The sequence below is a fragment of the Neolamprologus multifasciatus genome, chromosome 5 (assembly GCF_963576455.1).
Source record: "Neolamprologus multifasciatus chromosome 5, fNeoMul1.2, whole genome shotgun sequence".
NCBI lineage: Eukaryota > Metazoa > Chordata > Actinopteri > Cichliformes > Cichlidae > Neolamprologus > Neolamprologus multifasciatus.
The window spans coordinates 3,230,529-3,252,529 of record NC_140443.1 but is presented as its reverse complement, the minus strand read 5'-3'; the positions used below and the strand labels follow the sequence as shown (position 1 = coordinate 3,252,529).

General features: G+C 40.6%; 3 protein-coding genes across 3 annotated transcripts; all 3 read right to left on the bottom strand.

The window, feature by feature from the left end:
• Positions 1 to 1,421: 1,421 nt before the first annotated feature.
• LOC146517802 (odorant receptor 131-2-like) lies at positions 1,422 to 2,661 on the bottom strand. The gene has a single exon (XM_085160743.1). The coding sequence runs from the start codon at positions 2,561 to 2,563 to the stop codon at positions 1,727 to 1,729; it is 837 nt and encodes a 278-aa protein (XP_085016869.1). The 5' UTR covers positions 2,564 to 2,661; the 3' UTR covers positions 1,422 to 1,726.
• Positions 2,662 to 8,167: 5,506 nt separating this feature from the next.
• LOC146517801 (odorant receptor 131-2-like) lies at positions 8,168 to 12,797 on the bottom strand. Its single transcript, XM_085160473.1, has 2 exons — positions 11,926 to 12,797; positions 8,168 to 11,815 (listed from the first exon to the last, which is right to left on the bottom strand). The coding sequence occupies exons 1-2, from the start codon at positions 12,076 to 12,078 to the stop codon at positions 11,036 to 11,038; spliced, it is 933 nt and encodes a 310-aa protein (XP_085016599.1). The 5' UTR covers positions 12,079 to 12,797; the 3' UTR covers positions 8,168 to 11,035.
• A 6,174-nt stretch (positions 12,798 to 18,971) lies between these two features.
• On the bottom strand, positions 18,972 to 20,339 carry LOC146517800 (odorant receptor 131-2-like). Its single transcript, XM_085160472.1, has 2 exons — positions 20,079 to 20,339; positions 18,972 to 19,954 (listed from the first exon to the last, which is right to left on the bottom strand). The coding sequence occupies exons 1-2, from the start codon at positions 20,232 to 20,234 to the stop codon at positions 19,157 to 19,159; spliced, it is 954 nt and encodes a 317-aa protein (XP_085016598.1). The 5' UTR covers positions 20,235 to 20,339; the 3' UTR covers positions 18,972 to 19,156.
• Between the last annotated feature and the right edge of the window lie 1,662 nt (positions 20,340 to 22,001).

Below are 22,001 nucleotides of genomic sequence, written 5' to 3'. Positions count from 1 at the left end.
ATATATATATATAAATACCACTCATAGATATTCAAATGATTTAAAAAAAAAGTTCATTTACCTGCTTACATCGTTGGTACTTGCTGGCTTGTGTAGCCACTAGGTAACAAAAGCTCAATACTTCGCCTGCATCCTGGTGCACTTCTGTTGTGTTTTGTACATGTTTTGGAGTTTGTACATGCTTTGTCTCTAGGGGCCACTGTAAATCTACTTTTATTTATTCTCTCCACATGAAATGTAATAAATAAATCATATATTAGAAAAACCAACTATTCGCAGTCCAACTTTTAGCTATTTAAATTTTCAGCTTTTTCCTTTTAAACACATTTTAAGTAAAACAACACAAAACACTGCAAACCACAACACAATTACATATAAATGAAAATATGAAAACAAAAAGAAGATGCACATTCTCTGTCATATGGGCCTGCATGAATAAACTTTGTGAATCCTTTAACATCCACAACTGTGATTACTATACCTTTCTAATGTGATGTTGTTGTCCCTGGCTCTCTTTCTCTCTCTTTTCCCTCCTGCTCTGTTCCTGTGCTACTGCGAGTGTAACTACCGCCCCTCCCCCCTCTTCCCAGCACAAAGCCCAAGGCTCGCGTGCTGAGTGAAGCAGAAAAAAGAGTGAGAGAGAGGGTGAGCGAAAGAAAAAAACTCCACGGCTGGCGATAAGGAGCCGGCTCGCGTCGTTCACTTCAAAGATCCGGCTCTAAGAGCCGTTTCGTTCGCGACTGACACATCACTATTAAAGACAAAAGGGTTACATTTTCACTGGCCTTTCTTACCATAAACTTGAATCAGCATCCATAATTTAAGACAAATGTATTATTATTACCATATTATTCAATTTGACCACACATAAATAAAAAAAACATAAAATGTTCTTAAATACAGTGGAACCCCGACTTACGAATGCACCATGTCACGAAAAATTTAAGTATGATACCAAATAACACAAGTAACAAAACTGAAAAGCTGGATCAGATCACTGACAATGAGCCAGTCCATTCAGATCAGTTCAGTGGTGTTCTGCATTCACTTCATCACTGCAAGTGCAAGCACTAATGTAGCTTGCAAGAAGCCAAAAGCAATAATTACTAATTAACAGTACTATATAAAGTATCCTGCTCTGCAATTTCAAAATTTCCCTCCACATAAACCACCACATAAAATCCATTAGTGAGCCAATGGTAGCAAAATGTTTGCAGGAAAAAGGCTCATTTGATTATTTTCCCATCATGCACATAATTGGAGAACCTGTCTTACATAAGTAACAGCAAAACTGTCATACCATTCAATTTAGCACAGTAATGCTTTATGGAAAAATGGACCGTCAATGAAGTAGCATGTTTCTTTGAAACATATTACACTAAACACTGAGCACCAAAAATGAATCCAATAAATTCTGAAAACTCATGAAAATATGTTTTTATTTGCTGTAGGTTAGGTTACTGCAGTTTTCTCCTTTGTGATACAAACAGGAAGTTACAGTATTTCTGCCTACAGCTTCAAAATGCAGAGACTAACAGAACACTGTTTGACTGTGAATGAGAGTTTAGAAAGATCAAAAAAATTGTAAGTCAGGATGATATGAGAAACATAAAGTGAATTTCACTACTCCCATTACTTCTACTTAGTCTGTATCTAAAAGAAAATGGTAATAAAATTAAGAGAAATTGATAAATGTGTAACATCAACAATGTCTGTCTTGTCTGGGTTACCTGTGTACAAAAGCATTAGCATTTTTTGTATGAAACAAGTATTTTTTCAGGTACTTTCTGAACATCTTATCTCGTATTCCATAAACAATTGGACTGATGATTCGAGGCAGAACATGTATTAGTATTGCGATTGTGTAGCGAATAGTCAGGACTCCTTTTGGGAACAAGGATGTCAAACCACTCAGCAGCAAATCATAGACGTAGTTGAGCATGCACAGCAGCAGCTGGAAGCCGTGCAGCAGTACAGTGTTTCTTGCTTTCCTGGCGTTTGCAGCAGCTGCCTGTGCAGCGAAAAGGATTCTGAAATATGTGTAGACAAGGATGAGCCAAACAATAACCAGAAATACAATGTTGGATATCTCTCTCTTCTTTTCTAGCTCAGGAGGTCTGAAAGTTGTTTTCCAAAGGCAGACGACTCTTGAATGAAAGAAATCTCTGGATTCTGTGGCCAAGATGGTGAATAAATCTGGCAGAATTGTAAGTGAACCTAGCACCCATATCACTGTGATCACAACGGTTACATTTTTGACTGTACAGATCTGTGAGTGCTGGAGAGGGAAGCATATGGCAACATAGCACTCTACTGCCATCACAGCGAGGGTCATTGGAGTGTTAAGGCTGGGAATGACGGCAATCACTAGCAAAATAATACAGAAGGACACATGAAGAGTGAAAACGGCGTAACTGAGAACTGTAATGAGGGTGAACATGATGAGCAGGAGGATATCATTGATTACCAGATGAATGTACAGGATGTAACGAGGATTTGTGTTGAAAACCTGAAGAGAAGGACAGGATTTAGAACATGAAAGGTGAATTATCCCACTAAACATTGAACGGTGGATAAAAAAAAATGCTTCAGTGACCAAACTTGGACGTCCAAAAATATAATTTAAAAGATGTCACTCCAACGTCTCTTTGCGCGATGGAATGTTCAGTGCAGAATATATCACATTCTGTCGTCTAGTATCTAGTTCTAAATGGATGTAATAAATAGATGCAAAATTTATGAGCAGTATACAGACCTCATGTTTTTTGAATATGTGCAGCAAGGTGCCGTTGACATAGATGATGGCGATACAGAGGACCACAGTTATCACGTTCTTGACAATAGCTATGTTTAACGGGTCCCGATACATAACTGTTGTCAAATTCATGGCAGCATTTGAAAGGTTCATGAGTTGGCCAAAAAACCTGTGGACATCATTGATTGTTATGGCAGGTTGTAACACAGAAGGTGTTAACTTTAAAAAGACGGCAAAGTTTCTATGAGCATTCCTTATCTGATCGATAATAATCTTAGAAATCTTAAATATTCTGCAACACTATTACACCAACCATAAAACACCATATCCAAGCATCAAAAGTAATTCATTTTGCTTAGGCAAAAAATGCATTTCAGAAAATGCATTTTCTGCAATGTAATCCACCATAAATTATTTATTCTAATCAATTTTATAAAGTTCAAAAACCTTTCTGCTCCAGTTTACAACAAACTATGTTTTTCTGCACTAAACTCTGCTTTAGTTAAGTGTGAACTGCAATAAGACATTTTCATTAAAGAAAAAACTCCACATGTTTGACCTATAACATTAACTTAGTCACAACGAGCTGGATAATAGCAGCATTCTCATTCAAAGCAGTAACTTAAATGATAGTTGATAATTGCGCCTGGTTGTGTTACAATCAGAGTTATTATATAGCTGATCACATAAAAAAAATTTATACTACACTAAATGATTCAATACAATACAAATCTCAAAGAATATATAAATTGTTTTCATAAACCACCCCACCCACCAAAGAATAGGTGCTCACCTGGTTATGGTTGACTTCTTTCTAATAAGTTAGTAGCACTTGATAATTTATAATAGTGGTTATATGCAAATGGCGTCAGGTGTGTCTATGTGTGTGAGAGAGGGAGATATCCCCTCCCCCAGGAGTGCTCATACCCGTTAGTGCATGCACGTGTGTATTAGGCACTTTTACCAGCTCACAAAGAAGAGACAAGAATCACTGCAAATGTGTCAATATCATGCTTTGTCTTATGGTCCATCTCCTTAGGTTGACATGACACCAACACATGGTCTAGTGTCTATGTTTAAAGTTTGAAAAGTCAGAGGATATTGTCAGCATTTAGGCTACAATATCCACTAACCCCAGCTCTCCAGCTAACCTGAAACATCTCTCTGTATTATATGTGTATCAGGGCCCTAGGCCATGTGTGTGCATTAAAGGACTCCATTCAAAAGGCCTGCTCATTAAGGGCCTTAATACCTATTATTTTTTGTCTTTTACATCAGTATGAGAAAACATAGATAGAATTTCTTTAGAACATGCAAATATAATTGAAACAACAAAGGAAAAAAGAAAAAACAAAATTCATAAAAAATTAAGTCCATCCATCATCCATCTTCATCCGCTTTATCCGAGGCCAGGTCGCGGGGGTAGCAGCCTAAGCAGAGAGGCCCAGACCTCCCTCTCCCCAGCCACCTCCTCCAGCTTATCCGGGGGAACACCAAGGCGTTCCCAGGCCAGCCGAGAGATATAATCTCTCCAGCGTGTCTTGGGTCTGCCCCGGGGCCTCCTCCTGGTGGGACATGCCCGGAACACCTCACCCAGGAGGCACCCAGGAGGCATCCTTGTCAGATGCCCGAACAACCTCAGCTGGCTCCTTTCGATGTGGAGCAGCAGCGGCTCTACTCTGAGCCCCTCCCGGATGGCCGAACTTCTCACCCTATCTCTAAGGGAGATGCCAGCCACCCTTCGGAGAAAGCTCATTTCTGCCGCTTGTATCTGCGATCTCGTTCTTTCGGTCACTACCCACAGCTCGTGGCCATAGGTGAGGGTAGGGACGTAGATCGACCGGTAAATTGAGAGCTTCGCTTTTACACTCAGCTCCCTCTTCACCACGACGGACCGGTGCAGCGTCCGTATTACTGCAGCTGCAGCCCCAATCCGTCTGTCGATCTCCGGCTCCCTTCTCCCATCACTTGCGAACAAGACCCCGAGATACTTGAACTCCTCCACTTGGGGCAGAAACTCATCCCCGACCTGGAGTGGGCACTCCACCCTTTTCCGGCTGAGAACCATGGCCTCAGATTTGGAGGTGCTGATCCTCATTCCCGCTGCTTCATACTCGGCTGCGAACCATTCCAGTGCGAGCTGGAGGCCTTAACCCGATGAAGCCAACAAAACCACATCATCCGCAAAAATCAGAGATGAGATTCTGAGGCCACCAAAGCGAAAGCCCTTCGCCACTTGGCTGCGCCTGTCCAAAAAAATTATGAACAGAACCGGTGACAAAGGGCAGCCCTGGCGGAGCCCATCACCCACCGGGAACGAGTCCGACTTATTGCCGGCAATGCGAACCAAGCTCTTGCAACGGTTGTATAGGGATCGAATGGCCCGTAGCAATGGGCCAGACACCCCATACTCCTGCAACACCTCCCACAGGACACCCCGAGGGACACGGTCGAATACCTTCTCCAAGTCCACAAAACACATGTAGACTGGTTGGGCAAACTCCCATGTGCCCTCAAGTATCCTTGAGAGGATAAAGAGCTGGTCCAGTGTTCCGCGACCAGGACGAAAGTCAGCCTCCCAACTTTCCCAGGGAGGCTGAGGCTTATTATTATTATTATTATTATTATTATTATTATTATTATTATTATTATTATTATTATTATTATTATCATTATCAGCAATAAATGTGTTTTAGTGGCATAAAAAACCAAAACGTGTTAAAAATGCGTTACTATCAAAACATTTCCCGACCTCAGGATAAGTGTGCATTTGACATACTTGTAGGAGAAATTTGATCTGCCTTCACTCTTCAGAACAAAGCACATAAAGAGCCTGCAAGGCTTTATTTGGTTAGGACATGAATGATGATCAGAAATGGTTGGTTGATTTTAGTTTACTGTAATTGGCAGTTTAGAAACATACAAACATATTTCTGGGAAGAAACACAAATTTCAAAAAGAAGCTGTTTCTGTTTGGGTGGATCCAGAAGAAAACAATAATTAGATGAAGAAAGACTGATGAACCTCAGTCTTTAAAATAGAATAAAGCTAGTGATGTTGTTTTGGTGTTAATTATCAGAGTCAGACTTTGGTGTATAACGCTGGTATCTTTTCAAGTACTTTCTGAATGTCTTGTCCTGTATGCCATAAACTGACGAGTCGAGCCAGAATGTGAACGAGCACTGAGATTGTGTAGCGAACAGTCAGCACTCATTTTGGGAACAGCCTGGGGGCGATCGTGGCTCAAGAGTTGGGCGTTCGCCTTGTAATCGGAAGGTTGCCGGTTCGAGCCCCGGTTCGGACAGTCTCCGTCGTTGTGTCCTTGGGCAAGACACTTCACCCGCTGCCTACTGGTGTTGGCCAGAAGGGCCGATGGCACGATATGGCAGCCTCGCTTCTGTCAGTCTGTCCCAGGGTAGCTGTGGCTACAACTGTAGCGGCCTCCACCAGTGTGTGAATGGGTGGATGACTGGGTGTGTAAAGTGTGTGTAAAGCCAAATCAGCACCGTTGTTTACAGTGCACTCAGTTTCTCATCTTCTTTTGTTTTTTTTAATGTTTATGCACTATTTACCTTCCCACTGTTGCCAGATTGCTTGCTCATAGGGGGTGTGAGGAATTAGAGAAATTATTTTACTGCTATTGTTAATAATCATCATCATTACCATTGCATTAATAATACAATCTGCAGTATTGATATTGTATTCAGATGTTTAAACATATTGGTACCCAATTAGCCTTTATTACAGGTGCAGTTATAACCACTCTAAACTGTTGAGTTGAATCTATAATCTTAAATGCTTTTGCATGCTTGTTATAATCTGAAATGTGTACGTGCTGGCCTTCTGTCTGTTTGAAAAGGTTACAAGTTTCAGCTGGTGAAGGGAGAGGTGAAACTGAGTGCATTTCATGATGACACACACACACACTCACACATTAGATAGACTTATTTATAGGTGAGAGGTTAATCATGTTTGCTTGTAACTCTAAAATTGTCTCTGTAAAAGAGGAATAGTTTCTTGCTGTCTCTGCAAAAAGAGGAACAGTTTCTTGCAGGGTGTGGGTCTGGTTTTCCAGACAAGAAGTGAAAGTCAGAAGGCTGACAGGAAGCATCTGTCGTGGAGACGGAGACAATGTTATTTTAAACTGTGTTAAGTCATTGTGGTTTTGAAACCTATGTATGAACTGTATCTGAGTGACGTCAGTAAATTTAAGCCCTGAAAGGTATAAAACACCTTCTTATGCTCTGTAAGTCGGGGATCGGCGCTGTCTGCATACAGTGGCGGTCTTCCCACGCGTGCATTAAAATCATCATTTGACTCCACCCGGCCGGACCAGTGTTGTTATTATGGAAGTTGATTACCTCCTCTACCCTTCCTCAATATTGAACCTAACATTTGGGAGGCTTGTCCGGTTATTGAGGAGGGAGAGCGAGTTGGAGGCTTGGACAGAGAAATCCGGGGTCCGAGGTGGTCAGACGGGCAGGCACGAATATCAGTGGTCAAAGTGAGTGGGCATAAGCTGGCTTATCCAAAGGTAAGGCACTACTACCTGTTGAATTATTTCCAAAATGTGCCAAATTGGACATGAAAAAAGTAAAGTCTACTCACTGAAATTACTGGTGAATGTCTGTTTTGATTTTGGTGAAAATCTCATGAGAGTTGAAAGTTGAAGTTTGAAAGGGTTAAAGTCCCTTAAAGAAAGGAAAAAAGGAAAACAGTGAAAGGGTTAAAGTCCCTAAAGGGTTAAAGTCCCAAGTAGGAAAGTAGGGAATTTGGTCATTTTATGGGTTTGAGTCCCAAATTGGTCAGACAGGTTGGACCTGGGTCAGTCATACACTTGTTTTGGGTGTTGATTGTTGTTTCAAAGTATTATAAATTTTTGAAGGACGGTGGTTGGACCACTAGGAGGCGCATTTCTTGGAGGTGACGCTCCCTCCTGGCCAAGGACGCTCGGCCTTGACCTATCGGCGAATAGGGATAGTACGGTTGGCAACCGGGGAGAACTTGGGAACCTCCACAATAGCTAGGAGTTTGAGTCTCCTTACCGTTTGGAACGGTAGTCTGCACTTTTTTGACCAGCAGAAGTTGGACTTCGGGCGTGTAACTTTAACTTAAAACTTCGGGGTAAGCCTTGGCTGTGAAATGCCAAAAATAAAGCTTCAGGCAAAGTTTGGGTTGGTTGACGCTTTTAAATTGAGTTAGGGATTTTAGAGATGAGGCCAGAAACAGCTAGAGTCTGATACTGGTTAATTGAGCACAAAAAAGTTGGACTTTATCGGAACGTTAACTTAAATTTGTCAAAATTGTTTAGGCGCTAAAGCTGTGAGGCCTGACAGTGGTTGTAAATATAAGACGTCTTTGTAATATAGAATAAGAGATCTCTGTGTGAAAGGAGGCTGAGTCTGTGCTGGAGCTATTTTTAGACTGTGTGTGTGTGAATGTGAAAATGCAAATTAGTAAGCAGTGAACTGCTTAAACCATAGTTGGTTTTACAAATACTGCTGCAAGCAATGTTGAATGCGTGTGTTTAAGACGCCATTTATGTTTATTAGAGGGATATAAATAAAGTTTTGAGTTGCCGTAGTGGATGTATAGTAATTGACTGAGTTTGGATATATATATATAAATATATTGAGTGCATTGTATATACTTAAGACTAACATATTACTTTCAGTAGTAACCTTTCTCCAGCAATAAATGCTGGTGTGTTTTATTTTTTAATTTCTTGTGTGTGCTGTGAGAATTAATAGAGGTTTCAATGGTTTTTTTTTTTACTTGCTCTTTCTGATTATGAAAGGCATGTCTAAAATACTCTTAGGAAAGCGTATTTTGAATTATATTCCTCAACCTCTGTCATAGTTTAAGTGTGTGAATGCTGTGAGAAGCAGGTTTTGAGTGATTGGATGTGATTTGTACAAAAATAATAAGTAAGAAAAGCACTATGGAAGTTGATAGAGTGAGTGAAAAAGTGGAAGTGTGAGAGAAAAGGCGGTGTGTGGGAGACGATTGCTGATGTCTGAAAATCTCATCTGATTGTTGGGGTTTTCCCTGTTTTCGCTGTAATGTAGGGTCTATACCTTAAAACATAGAGCCCCTTGAGACAATTGGAGATTATGGATCGGAATTTCAGGAGCGGGACCACGCCTCCAAACACGCTCCTTCTGGCTTTCATCTATATAGGTTCTCCCAGTTCTGCAAGTTGTCATTCTCATTTACATGCACCTCCCTCCCTTCCTCCCCTTTTCAATTCTGTAACTACTTCACTTCTATTTAGTACATGGGGGGGAAACCCTTGGTATGTTGAACTCTCTTTGTATGTTTGTGAAGGTTCTCAGTCATCCAGGTCATCATAGTTTAAGGAGCTTGACAAGAAAAGTGTCTGGACTTCTTTAAGTCGTTCACACACATGGACCAGTACCTACTCTTTGACTTCCACTACCCTCTGGAACACAAACTTGGAGTAATCAACCCATCTATGTCCACTGTGAAGGACTATCTTTGAAAAGAGGTGTGCCTTCCGACACCAACTCTCTGCCATCTATAATCTAATTTTGAGAACGGCCCAAATGCCTGTCATGTTCTGTGCAATATTTTTGGCTCATGTGCAATTATTTTGGTCCCAGTCTGTTTCAGTGTTTCCTACACATACACCATGTATATAGTTCCACTCACATGTGTATACATATACACTGTTTTTTATTTTATTCTATTTATTTAATTATTTATTTATTTTCCGCCTTCGATGTATATTGGTTTCTCTTCTTTGTGGTTCAGCTACCCAATTTCGCTGTGCAAGAAACTGCACAATGACACTAAAAAGCTCCAAGTCTAAGTCTCTAAGTTAATGCCCACTCACATCCTGGGCCATTTTATCTCAATAAGTCACACGATAGGGTGGGGCTATGTTTCACAATGGGTTCACCTGAAACCTTGGCTGATTGTGACCCACACATGTTTTCAAACCTAGGCTCTTGGGATTTGGCAGAGGATCAATAGGGGGTTCAGGACCCTCTTAAGGAAACTCCCAATAGCCCTTAAAAACCTGGGCCTCTGGGATTGCTCTTAGAACTGAGTACACTTCTTGGATGAAACGTCTTCAAGAAACTTACAGAAGTCCGGATGCTTTTCTTTCCAAGCTCCTTAAACGGTCTTTGTAGTATAGGGCCCAGGATGGACTATGGCAAAGACATAAATAATGAGGATCATTTGTACATGAATAATGAAAAATGGTTGGTTTTGGTTTTAAAAAGCCTCATCTACAGAACTGAAGATGGTTTTAGAAGAAGATGGCTTTAGTTGATCTCTAACAAGAAACAACACATTTACACAAGTACTATGACTCTGACAAGAAACAAAGCAGACTACAGATCATGCACTTCTCAAGAATAAAATGTAATAGCACATTAAGGTAGGTGTCATCAGCATCGATCAACATGCTGCTATTTTTATGAGCACCACACTAATGCTGAAGAACTTTCCATTCTGTAAACCTTAGTGTTTTTACCTTAATGCATTAAGTCATTTAAAAATATCACTTGGAATGTATTAGTTAATTAAAGAGAAACTCTTAAACTCAGAAGAATGTATTTAGGATCTTATTTTATCAAGGAAAAATTACTGCATTCAACTAAATATAGATAATATGATAAATAACTGCACATTAGAAATGTCAGGAAAGACTCTTTATATTTCATGTGTCTGAAATAAAGCTTTACCATTTTTAAGTCACCAAATATTGGCTTGAAAAATCCTGGCTGAACTCTACTGACATCTTCTGGTGGGCGCTTCCTATTGTTTTACAGCTCTTGGGTTCCTTCACATTGCTCCTAAAAATGTATATATTTAAAATATTTTTCTGTATTATTTAGTTATACTTACTCTTTTTGCATTGGTTCTTCTGGTAATATCTACTTCTTATGTTGATGGCTTTTGTTTTGCCTTTTTGTGCAACATTTTCTTCCATCTTTATTAACTTTGCTTTCATTTTGCCCAGTTTTATTTCGGTCCATATTTTCAGCTCTCTGGTTGAATTCTGCAGTTTTTGTCTTTCTGAACACTAAAGTGTCTTATAAAATTGTGTCTTATAAAATCGTGTCTTATAAAATCGTGTCTTATAAAATCGTGTCTTATAAAATTGCCATATAGTGAAAGTTACTGTTCGACACATTCACTGTGACATTAAATTAGAAAGATATGCAAACAAAAAAGGACAATAGAATAAGATAAACAAAGACTACTCAATCTCAGTATTTTAAATTAAAAGAGCTGATGGCATTGTTTTTAACTTTTGTTAACATTAGCCTTTGGTGAGTAGAACAGATATTTTCTCAGATATCTTCTGAATGCCTTGTCTCGTATCCCATAAACAAGTGGACTAACAAGTCGAGGCAGAATGTGAATGAATACTGAGATTGTGTAGCGAATAGTAAGGACTCCTTTTGGGAACAAGGATGTCAAACCACTCAGCAGCAAATCATACACGTAGGTGAGCATGCACAGCAGCAGCTGGAAGCCGTGCAGCAGTACAGTGTTTCTTGCTTTCCTGGCGTTTGCAGCAGCTGCCTGTGCAGCGAAAAGGATTCTGAAATATGTGTAGACAAGGGTGAGCCAAACAATAACCAGAAATACAATGTTGGATATAGTTCTCTTCTTTTCTACTTCAGGATGTCTGAAAACATTTTCTCTAAGGCAGAAAACTCTTGAATGAAAGAAATCTCTGGATTCTGTGGCCAGGCTGATGAATAAATTTGGCAGAATTGTAAGTGAACTTAGCCCCCATATCACTGTGATCACAACGGTTACATTTTTGACTGTACATATCTGTGAGTGCTGGAGAGGGAAGCATATGGCAACATAGCACTCTACTGCCATCACAGCGAGGGTCATTGGAGTGTTAAGGCTGGGAATGACGCCAATCACTAGCAAAATAATACAGAAGGACACATGAAGAGTGAAAATGGCAGAACTGAGAACTGTAATGAGGGTGAACATGATGAGCAGGAGGATATCATTGATTACCAGATGAATGTACAGGATGTAACGAGGATTTGTGTTGAAAACCTGAAGAGAAGGACAGGATTTAGAACATGAAAGATGAATTATCCCACTAAACATTGAACGGTGGATAAAAAACAACTGCTTCAGTGACCAAACTTGGACAGGATACAGACCTCATGTTTTTTGAATATGTGCAGCAAGGTGCCGTTGACATAGATGATGGTGATAGAGAGGACCACAGTTATCATATGCTTGACAATAGCTATGTTTAACGGGTCCCGATACATAACTGTTGTCAAATTCATGGCAGCATTTGAAAGGTTCATGAGTTGGTCAAAAAACCTCTAGACATCATTGATTGTTATGGCAGGTTGTAACACAGAAGGTGTTAACTTTAAAAACACGGCAAAGTTTTGATATCTATGAGCATTCCTTATCTGATCAATAATACTCTTAGAAATCTTAAATATTCTGCAACACGATTACACCAACCATAAAACACCATATCCAAGCATCAAAAGTAATTCATTTTGCTTAAGCAAATAATTTACATTTCAGAAAATGCATTTTCTGCAATGTAATCCACCATAAATTATTTATTCTCATCAATTCAAAAACCTTTCTGCTCCAGTTTACAACAAACTATGCTTTTCTGCACTAAACTCTGCTTTAGTTAAGTGTGAACTGCAATAAGACATTTCTTAACTCCACATGTTTGACCTATAACATTAACTTAGTCACAACGAGCTGGATAATAGTAGCATTCTCATTCAAAGCAGTAACTTAAATGATAGTTGATAATTGCGCCTGGTTGTGTTACAATCAGAGTTATTATATAGCTGATCACATAAAAAAAAATTATACTACACTAAATGATTCAATACAATACAAATCTCAAAGAATATATAAATTGTTTTTATAAACCACCCCACCCACCAAAGAATAGGTGCTCACCTGGTTATGGTTGACTTCTGTCTTGTAGCACTTGCCAGTGATTGATAATTTATAATAGTGGTTATATGCAAATGGCGTCAGGTGTGTCTATGTGTGTATCCCCTCACCCAGGAGTGCTCGTACCCGTTAGTGCATGCACGTGTGTATTAGGCACTTTTGCTAGCTCACGAAGAAGAGACAAGAATCACTGCAAATGTGTCAATATCATGCTTTGTCTTATTGTCAAAAATCAAAAAAATAAAATCAAAATTCAAATTTTATTTGTCACATACACAGTCATGCACAGTACGATATGCAGTGAAATGCTTACACAACTGCTCGTGACCTAAAAAAAAAAGAAAAGGCTATGAATAAGATAGGAAATAAATATGAAAATTAAAAAGGGTAAATTTAACTAGGAAGGAATAAAATAAAATATATAAATTAAAGTTGAAAATAAAATAACTGTACAACAAAATACACAATACACAGTATAGAAATATATAAGAATGTATGAGAAATATAAATATATATATACACAATAACAGCAGCTGTACAAGTATTAAATGGAAATGAAGAATATAATGTCCAGTGGTCCATCTCCTTAGGTTGACATGACACCAACACATGGTCTAGTGTCTATGTTTAAAGTTTGAAAAGTCAGAGGATATTGTCAGCATTTAGGCTACAACATCCACTAACCCCATTTCTCCAGCTAACCTGAAACATCTCTCTGTATTATATGTGTATCAGGGCCCTAGGCCATGTGCGTGCATTAAAGGACTCCATTCAAAAGGCCTGCTCATTAAGGGTCTTAATACCCATTATTTTTTGTCTTTTACATCAGTATGAGAAAACATAGATAGATTTTCTTTAGAACATGCAAATATAATTGAAATAACAAGGGAAAAAAGAAAAAACAAAATTTCATGTATATTTCTATGTCTATACAATGTGTGTGCTCGAAAAGGAGTAGGATTACATTTTTCCTGTTCCTATCCTCTCATTTCAAATTTCATTACTTACAGATCAATATTCAGAATTTGACATTAAATGATCCATACATGTTTAACTATATACAAGTCTACACTCATGTACAACACATGAACACACACACATAAAACATTTTCACTTAAACCAAAACAACAAAAAACTACATTTTTACATAACCTAGGCACCCTGTGGTTAACACTAGGGTTGGACGATATGTAAAAAATTTTCCAACCGACAATTGTCAGTCCAATAATGAACGTTGGGCGATATATATTCGCGCATGCACAGACCTTTTGATGGGTGGAGCCATGCAATCATGCATGGACTGATTTGCGTGTTCACAACTTGGAAGTCCAAGCAAATCTTTGCAGGAGGTCTCCTCTCTACAGGAGCTCACTCCAATATCTTTAGGGGAGAGATATTGGAGAGGTGGAGAATGAACTCAACCTGGGTGTCTATTGTCTTGTGTAGTTTGGGAGATGATTGGATGATGGGGTGGGTGCAGTTTTCTCTGGGGTGGAGTCGGGTGGGCTGCCCCGGACTCTGTGGGGCTGGGCGGTGCTGCTGCTGCGGGTCCCGGTCCGGATGGGCCTGGGCCCCCTTGCCCTGGTGGGTTCCAGAGTGTGGGGGTGCCTACTGGCGTCAGCAGGGGAGCTGGCCCCAGGGAAGGGCCACTTGCCCCTCCCTTTCTTCCCTCCCCATCCTCAGCTGCCTCCCTATTCCTGCCCTACCACACCCACCCACACACGCAGGGCTTGGGGTGCAGGTATGTCACCAAGGTGCAGGGGGGGCACTCCCCCTCTGTCCCCTGCTGGCCGCCTGTGCCTCAATTTTATTCTTCAACCTAGACATCCACATTACTCACACTCTCACATAACACATACATATAGGGCCTTGGGGGTGGGCACGTTTTACAGCATCGAGAGGATAGTCGGTGTATTCCAACCCTAGGGGAGAGATATTGGAGAGGTGGAGAATGAACTCAACCTGGGTGTCTATTGTCTTGTGTAGTTTGGGAGATGATTGGATGATGGGGTGGGTGCAGTTTTCTCTGGGGTGGAGTCGGGTGGGCTGCCCCGGACTCTGTGGGGCTGGGCGGTGCTGCTGCTGCGGGTCCCGGTCCGGATGGGCCTGGGCCCCCTTGCCCTGGTGGGTTCCAGAGTGTGGGGGTGCCTACTGGGGTCAGCGGGGGAGCTGGCCCCAGGGAGGGGCCACTTGCCCCTCCCTTTCTTCCCTCCCCATCCTCAGCTGCCTCCCTATTCCTGCCCTACCACTCCCACCCACACACGCAGGGCTTGGGGTGCAGGTATGTCACCAAGGTGCAGGGGGGTCACTCCCCCTCTGTCCCCTGCTGGCCGCCTGTGCCTCAATTTTATTCTTCAACCTAGACATCCACATTACTCACACTCTCACATAACACATACATATAGGGCCTTGGGGGTGGGCACGTTTTACAGCATCGAGAGGATGGTCGGTGTATTCCAACCCACCTCTGGCCCTGGTGCCCTACCCTCAATTTTAAATGCATATAGACACTGAGGGTTTTCGGGAGGAGCCGTGCTGCTCTCTGAGAGGAAGCAAGTACCATGTTCTCCTGTGTTTTAAATGCACTTTAGAACAGCACACAGCAACACTACATATGAGCGGGCGTTGGGAGGTTTGGGGTCTTCACTCACCCCGGTTCTGTTAGCCGTCAGGGCTGGGGGGCTGGGAGGAGGTGCTTGCCGTCAGATTGGGGTCTGGGATGCGGGGCCTCCCTGCTACTGCAGATAAGCAGGTGGTCTGCTTGCCTCCACCCCAGAGAGAAGGGTTACATCTCCTGGGTTTAGGTGCGGCTTGCCCCTCTGGGGGCGAGGGTACCTGGACCTGGGATATAGAGTATGTTTGGGGAGTGCGACTGTCTGTGCAGTGTCTATTTGTGTCTGTCTACATGTTGGGTGAGTGCCGAGTATTTGGTTGTGCATATGGGGTGGGAATGCACGTTTGTGTCCGCGTGCGCCTGTTCGTCTGTGTCTATATGTCAGGTTGGGTCTTAGACTCAACCTCTCTGGGTACATCTCAGGCCCTCCAAAGTTTGGAGGCCTATCTCCCCTCACCCCACTCCCTGCCGGTGGCTGATGCCCTCAGACGTTGGTGTGTTGATGGATCTTGTCGACTGGGGCTGGGCGCTCATGTATGTACCGGCTCACTCCTGGTGGCCGATTGGCGGGGCCTGGCGCCTGTGGCCCAGCTGGTCCCCTTCCAGGAGGTGGGATGCCCTCAGGCCTCTGGACCTGAAGCTCAGTCCTCTCTGGCACAGCTGGCTGCTGGCTGAGCCCGCGGGCACGCCACTGCAACCCCCTCTTGGCTCTGCTCCGTAGCTGCTGGGTGACCTCTCGTTTGGGACCCCCTTTTGGTGGTCCTCCTCGGGTCCTCGTACTCTGGGTCCTCTGGATGTCGGGGGCCTGGATCTCCTCCATACCTGCTTCATGCCCTGGGGGACAGGGCTATGGCTCCCTACACTCCCTAGCAGATCGTTACATGGAGAAACCTTTGGAATACAAGCGTGCTGATCCACACAGGTTTACACACGGGTGTTCACAGTCGCGCACTACACCTTTCTTGGCTGCTGCCTCAAAGCACATTGTGCGCTGTCTATCTTGCGTGCTGCACAATATCGTTTAATATTTAGTATCTACTGTTATCTACTGCTAGTTAGTTTATTGTGATGGTGCTGTATTTATTATGTTGCTCTTTTTTTGTTTGATTTCTCTTCTGTTTTTTTTTCTCCATACAGGTGATCCAGGTGTTTTGTTTGTTTTTCTTTCTTTCTTCCCCCCTTTCTCACGTCTCTTCTCCCCTCTGGTTTTCTTTCTCTCCCTCTCTTTCTTTCATTCTTTCTCCCTGTCCTGTCCCCCAGTCATGTCTGTCCCGTTTGTAGCAACCGAAAATAATATAAATTCATAATTATAATAAAGGTCAATCAAATGGACCAATATGGCAAGGCCATGATGAGCCACTTGGTAAAATGAATCCGCTTGGCATCTTTCTTGGCCTTAAGACAACAATTCTGACGGCTAAAGATCCAAACGGGACACAAAAAAAATAACATAAATAAATAATAATAATAATTTAGAGACAGATAACATGAGCATGTGACTGCTGATCATCCAAACCTCCCCCCTCCAAACTCTGTGTCTTTAGCTCTCTTCCACTAGTATGTATTTGGCTTCACTCAAAGTGACTCAACTCATCTATTACAATTGTGTACCACTTAATACGTGTGGTGTTGTTATAGCAATGTGGCTGAAAGTCTGTGACATCATTTGTACGCAATACAAATGCCACAACAAAGGAGGATGTCGAGGTGATGGTATACCGGCTGCTCTGTGTGTGGCATGTTGTTTTTTGTGCAGACATTTCCCTTAATGGCTGCACCAATGGTTTTAAAAATAGCGGTTTGGATTTTTGTGAAGGAGACACCGTCATGACTCATTGAGTGCTACCACTAGCCGATTGGTGGCATACAGTCGGTTGACATCACATTTTGCTTGGAACCCTGACGGAGTAATTACCTGGTACCAGGACCTATCACCTAATGGAAAGCACTAAAAATGTAGTCAAGCCGAGCTAAAATAAGCAGGTACAAGTGGAAAAGGCCTATAAAGTGCAGATAAAATTGAGAGGCAGACAATAGCCCCAACCACAAATCTCTGGCTAACACACCTGCTCCTGTAGGCCCTATTTCTATAGTGATGTACTGAGAACCGTAATCACTATAGGGTAATTAAAAAGGAGGGGCAGGTCACCGCGCAGCACCTGTTTGAGTGATGTGGGGGAGGGTCAGGATGCAAAGGCTAGGAGCCAGCTGCAATTCATGGTTTGTTTTTATACCACTGTGTATTTAATCATTCTTTGTTAATTTTTGTCTCTTTTCCAGTGTGTTTTTGGTCCTGTCTCCTGCTCCTCCTGCCACTCCAGCTATCTACTAAGACCAGTAGATGTCAGCCATCTACTGGTCTTAGTAGATGTCAGCCATCTACTGGTCTTAGTAGATGGCTGCCCCTCCCTGAGTCTGCTGGAGGTTTTGTTTAAAGGGAGTTCTTCCTTCCCAGTGTCACCAGGTGGTTGCTAACAGGCTGCCATCTATTTGTTGGTGATTTTTCTCTGTTTTATTGTAGGGTTGCAATCTTGTAATAAAAAGCAGTTTGAGGTGTCGTTGCTTTGTCTGTTTTTATATAAATAAATATATTTAGCAGCATTTTGTCGATTCAAGAAAATGTTATTTATATAGTTCCAAAAGACAACCAAAATTGCATCAAGGCATTTTATGCTGTAATGTAAAGAACCTACAATAATACATCAGTAAGCATGTTTTTATTTATTTATTTACACACTGCTTCTGCATATTGGCATAATAAAAAAAACAATAACTAACGACAATATGTCACGCTGTTTTCATGTCAGATTGCATTTGCTTATTTTAAAGACCTGCTAAAGGCCAGATTACTCTTTCCCCAAAAGGGAGGGAGTATGTAATCAAGTGCTACATCATATGAAAGGAAATGAAGAGAGATGTTCATCACATATTTTATTTTTCCAATACAACACCTTACAACTTCTCAATGACTGCATAACTCGCAAAATCACACACTGCATGAATGTGTCTTAAGTATTTAAAGCTTATAGAAACCAAAGATTTAAGCCAGTTATGCTCCAATCAAATGGGTAAAAATATAATTACACCTTTTTAGTATCTGCTTCAAGGTCAGAGATCAATCATCACACAGTCACACAATTAGGAAAACACTAGTTTCCACTGGATCATCTCCAAACTTTAAAGCAGTATATTAGGCATTTTGAGACAAAGGAACTTTCTTTCTTTGAGCTTTTTAAAAAAAAATTAATACACCATTATATGATTCATAATGACACTAAACTATACTACATTATAAACTACAATATAGATAATGCTGACATCAACACAAAGAAGAACAAAAACAATGCAGATGAGATTTTGGGGGATTTCCATATTACCACTGCTGACATCAGCATTAGTTTTAGTATCGCCTGTTACTTACATATCATATGTTTTGATACATAAAACCTTAGAACTGAAGCAGGATGCTCTTTTTTTTAAAGTGGACAAATATTTGCCAAAGAGTTAAAACAGTACATTATCACTAGTAACAGTAACATTTTTTTTCTTTCTTTTCTTTTTCTTTTTTGCTTTTTTAAAATTGTTTTTTTTTTTACTTAATTCAGATTCTATACAACTCTACTAACAAGAGCAAGGGAATTGTGTGATTTTCAAGTCTGATGGTGATACCTATGTCTGAGCATTTAAAAATCCAACATATCAACTAATATTTGGGTTTTTTTCTGGAACACAATGTGCACCCAATGCATGTCCAGAGGATGAAATCCAGTTAACCTGATGATTAATTAATGTTTTTTACCAATACACCTTTCTAGCTGCCCTCTGCTAGTTAAAGAATATTATAGTCTAAAATCTGTCTCGTTACCCATTTTCATGGTACACAACAGATACTTTTTCAAATACTTTTTAAATGTCTTGTCTCGTAACCCATACACAATAGGGCTAACAAACCTGGGGACAATGTAGATTATGATATAGGAAATAAAAACAACTATTAGATACTGTTTAGGGAACCAGCGCACCAGAGCCTGCGTTAATGCAGTTGCTATATAGGTTAGCATAGACAACAGAAGCTGAAAGCCGTGGAGCAGGATTGTGTTTCTCGCCTTCTTCGACTCTTGCTTGGCTGATTTAGCTTTGTTAGCAGCAAAAAATATCCTGAAGTATGTGTAGATGAAGGTGAGCAAAACACCAATTAGGAAAATTAAATATGAAACCTCTTTCTTTTTTACAATGATTGGATGCCGGAATAAGTTATCTCTCTCACATTGTATTGTGGAATAAAATAACTCCACTGGCTCTGTTGCCAGAATAATAACGATGTCTGACATAGCTGAGACTGCACTCATGGTCCAGATCCAACCTATAGCCACGTATGTTCTTTTAGTGGTGCAGTGCTCAGCGTGTTGCAGTGGTGAACAAATAGCAATGTAGCACTCTAATGCCATGAGAGCTAAATTTATTGGAGTATTGAAGGTGGTGAAGATAGCCAAAGTGATAAGGAAGCAACAGAATGCAACATTAAGTTGATAAAAGATATAAGTGAAAACAAATAGACTAATTGAAGAAGTGAGCTGGATCATGTCATTCACCACCAGGTGGATGAACAGGATGTAACGAGGATTCAAATAAAATATCTGAAAGACATGAAACACCTCATCTCACTTTTTTTACTTATATATTTTTTGTGTTAACAATATTTAGGTATATTTTTCCAATAATGATAATGAAATAAAAACAACAATAACAATAAATACTGACCTGGTGTTTTCTGAAGGTGTGTATCAGTGTACCGTTAATATAGTTGATGGTAAAGCCGAGAGCCAGAACGATGACATTTTTGGCCACTGCTGCACTTGGAGAATCGCGATATTTCAGACTGCTTGACGCATTGAGGGCATACGATGAGGAATTCATAGAGATGCTTTTTCGGGATCCTTACAAAAGAGTAAAAGTAAGTCACACACACTTTATTGCCTAAATTATTCATTCACCCATCCAAATAATTGAATTCACATGTTCCATGGCCACAGGTGTATAAAATCAAGCATCTAGGCATGCAGTCTGCTTCTACCAACATTTGTAAATCAATGGGTTGCTTTCAGGAGCTCAGTAAATTCCAGCTTGGTACCATGATAAGATGCCACCTGTGCAACAAACCCATTGGTGAAATTTCCTCAGTACTAAATATTCCACAATCAACTGTTAGTGGTGTTACAACAAAGTGGAAGTGACTGGGAATAACAGCAACTCAGCCACAAAGTCATGTAAAATTACAGAGAGGCATCCGGGGATGCTGAGGTGCTTAGTGAGCGATGCTGAGTGAGCAAAGGTCACTGACATGCAGTGGGTTTCCATGACTGAGCAACTGTATCCAAACCTTACATCTTCAAGTGCAATGCGAAGTGTTGGATGCAGTGATGTAAAGCACAACATTCATTTTACTTGAAGCAAAACAATGATCCTAAATACACAGCTAGGAAACGCTCAACTGTTTCAGAGAAAGAAAAAGTTGTAGAGTGGCCCAGCCAGTCTCCAACTGAAACTCTGGAAAGAACTAAAGCTCAGAGTACATAGAAGGGGTCACACAACCTTCAGGATTTGAAGACTGTGTGGAAAAAACTGGGCCAAAATCACACGTGAGCAATGCATGCGACTAGTTTAGTCTTGAAGCCGTCGTCGTCACCAACAAAGGCTTTTGTATGAAGGATGAAATACATTTCAGTAAGCATTTTCAATTATTTTTCCCTGTGTCATTTTTAATTATTACACATAATTTATGGACATCTATGGTTTGATTCCTTTGCTTGTGTGGATTGGGTGGGTTGTGACCGACATCTGGTGGGAAATTCATGTCAATAGCACCTTTAGAAATATATTTACTTAGAAAATTAGTGACATGTTCAGTCCTTACCCACTGTATGCTTAATTTATAAGCTAAAAAATACTAGTCACAAATAAGCTGCTTTGCTCAAGCTTTATGCATTAAAGAATCCTAAATACTGCACTATAATGAACTGATAGCAGCGACAAAGACAAAAAACTTTCCTACCTTAGACGGACCACTTCAGTCTCCACTTTGACCAGTTAGGAAACTGATGTGGAAATAATTTGTCTTTATATTAAGGAGTTTGATGCATGACTCCTGTTGAAGGTTAGAAATGATGTCACTGATACTGTTTCTCCTCATTGGTTAAACTTTGGCATCTTCTTAAAAAAACATTTCTGTTCTGTAAACTAATACCAACCCCTGTTATATCACTCTGGGTGTTATTACATTTAAAAAAATATATCTAACATGAAAAAAAAAACAACAAGACAAAAATACATTTTCATTTATTGACAGTTAAAAACATTTCCTCTTTATACTTTTTATCCTGGTGGGAGAAATGTGTGATATGGGAAGGTGTCAATTTGGCCTCAGTTTCAGAGCCCTTATAGCCCTCATTAGCACTCACTCAGTCACTGAACTCTTTAAAAATACATTACAAAAGATCTGAATTATTTATATAGAACAAATACTTAAATAGAATGTATTATAAAGCATCAATGGAAAATTCTCAAAATGGGGCAAAAGAAATAGAAACAAAGGAAAAAATCAAGAGCAAATTAGCCTAACCTTAACACCAACAGACATAACCACACACCAAAGTACCAAATGCCTCCTTTGACTTACACTATGTT

Excerpts from the sequence above, each read along its gene's own strand:
- LOC146517802 (XM_085160743.1), bottom strand. The coding sequence starts at position 2,563 with ATGTTTAGTGGGATAATTCACCTTTCATGTTCTAAATCCTGTCCTTCT.
- LOC146517801 (XM_085160473.1), bottom strand. The coding sequence starts at position 12,078 with ATGAACCTTTCAAATGCTGCCATGAATTTGACAACAGTTATGTATCGG. Across the intron at positions 11,816-11,925 it reads ACATATTCAAAAAACATGAG|GTTTTCAACACAAATCCTCG; the intron begins GTCTGTATCCTG and ends CCTTCTCTTCAG.
- LOC146517800 (XM_085160472.1), bottom strand. The coding sequence starts at position 20,234 with ATGAATTCCTCATCGTATGCCCTCAATGCGTCAAGCAGTCTGAAATAT. Across the intron at positions 19,955-20,078 it reads ACACCTTCAGAAAACACCAG|ATATTTTATTTGAATCCTCG; the intron begins GTCAGTATTTAT and ends CATGTCTTTCAG.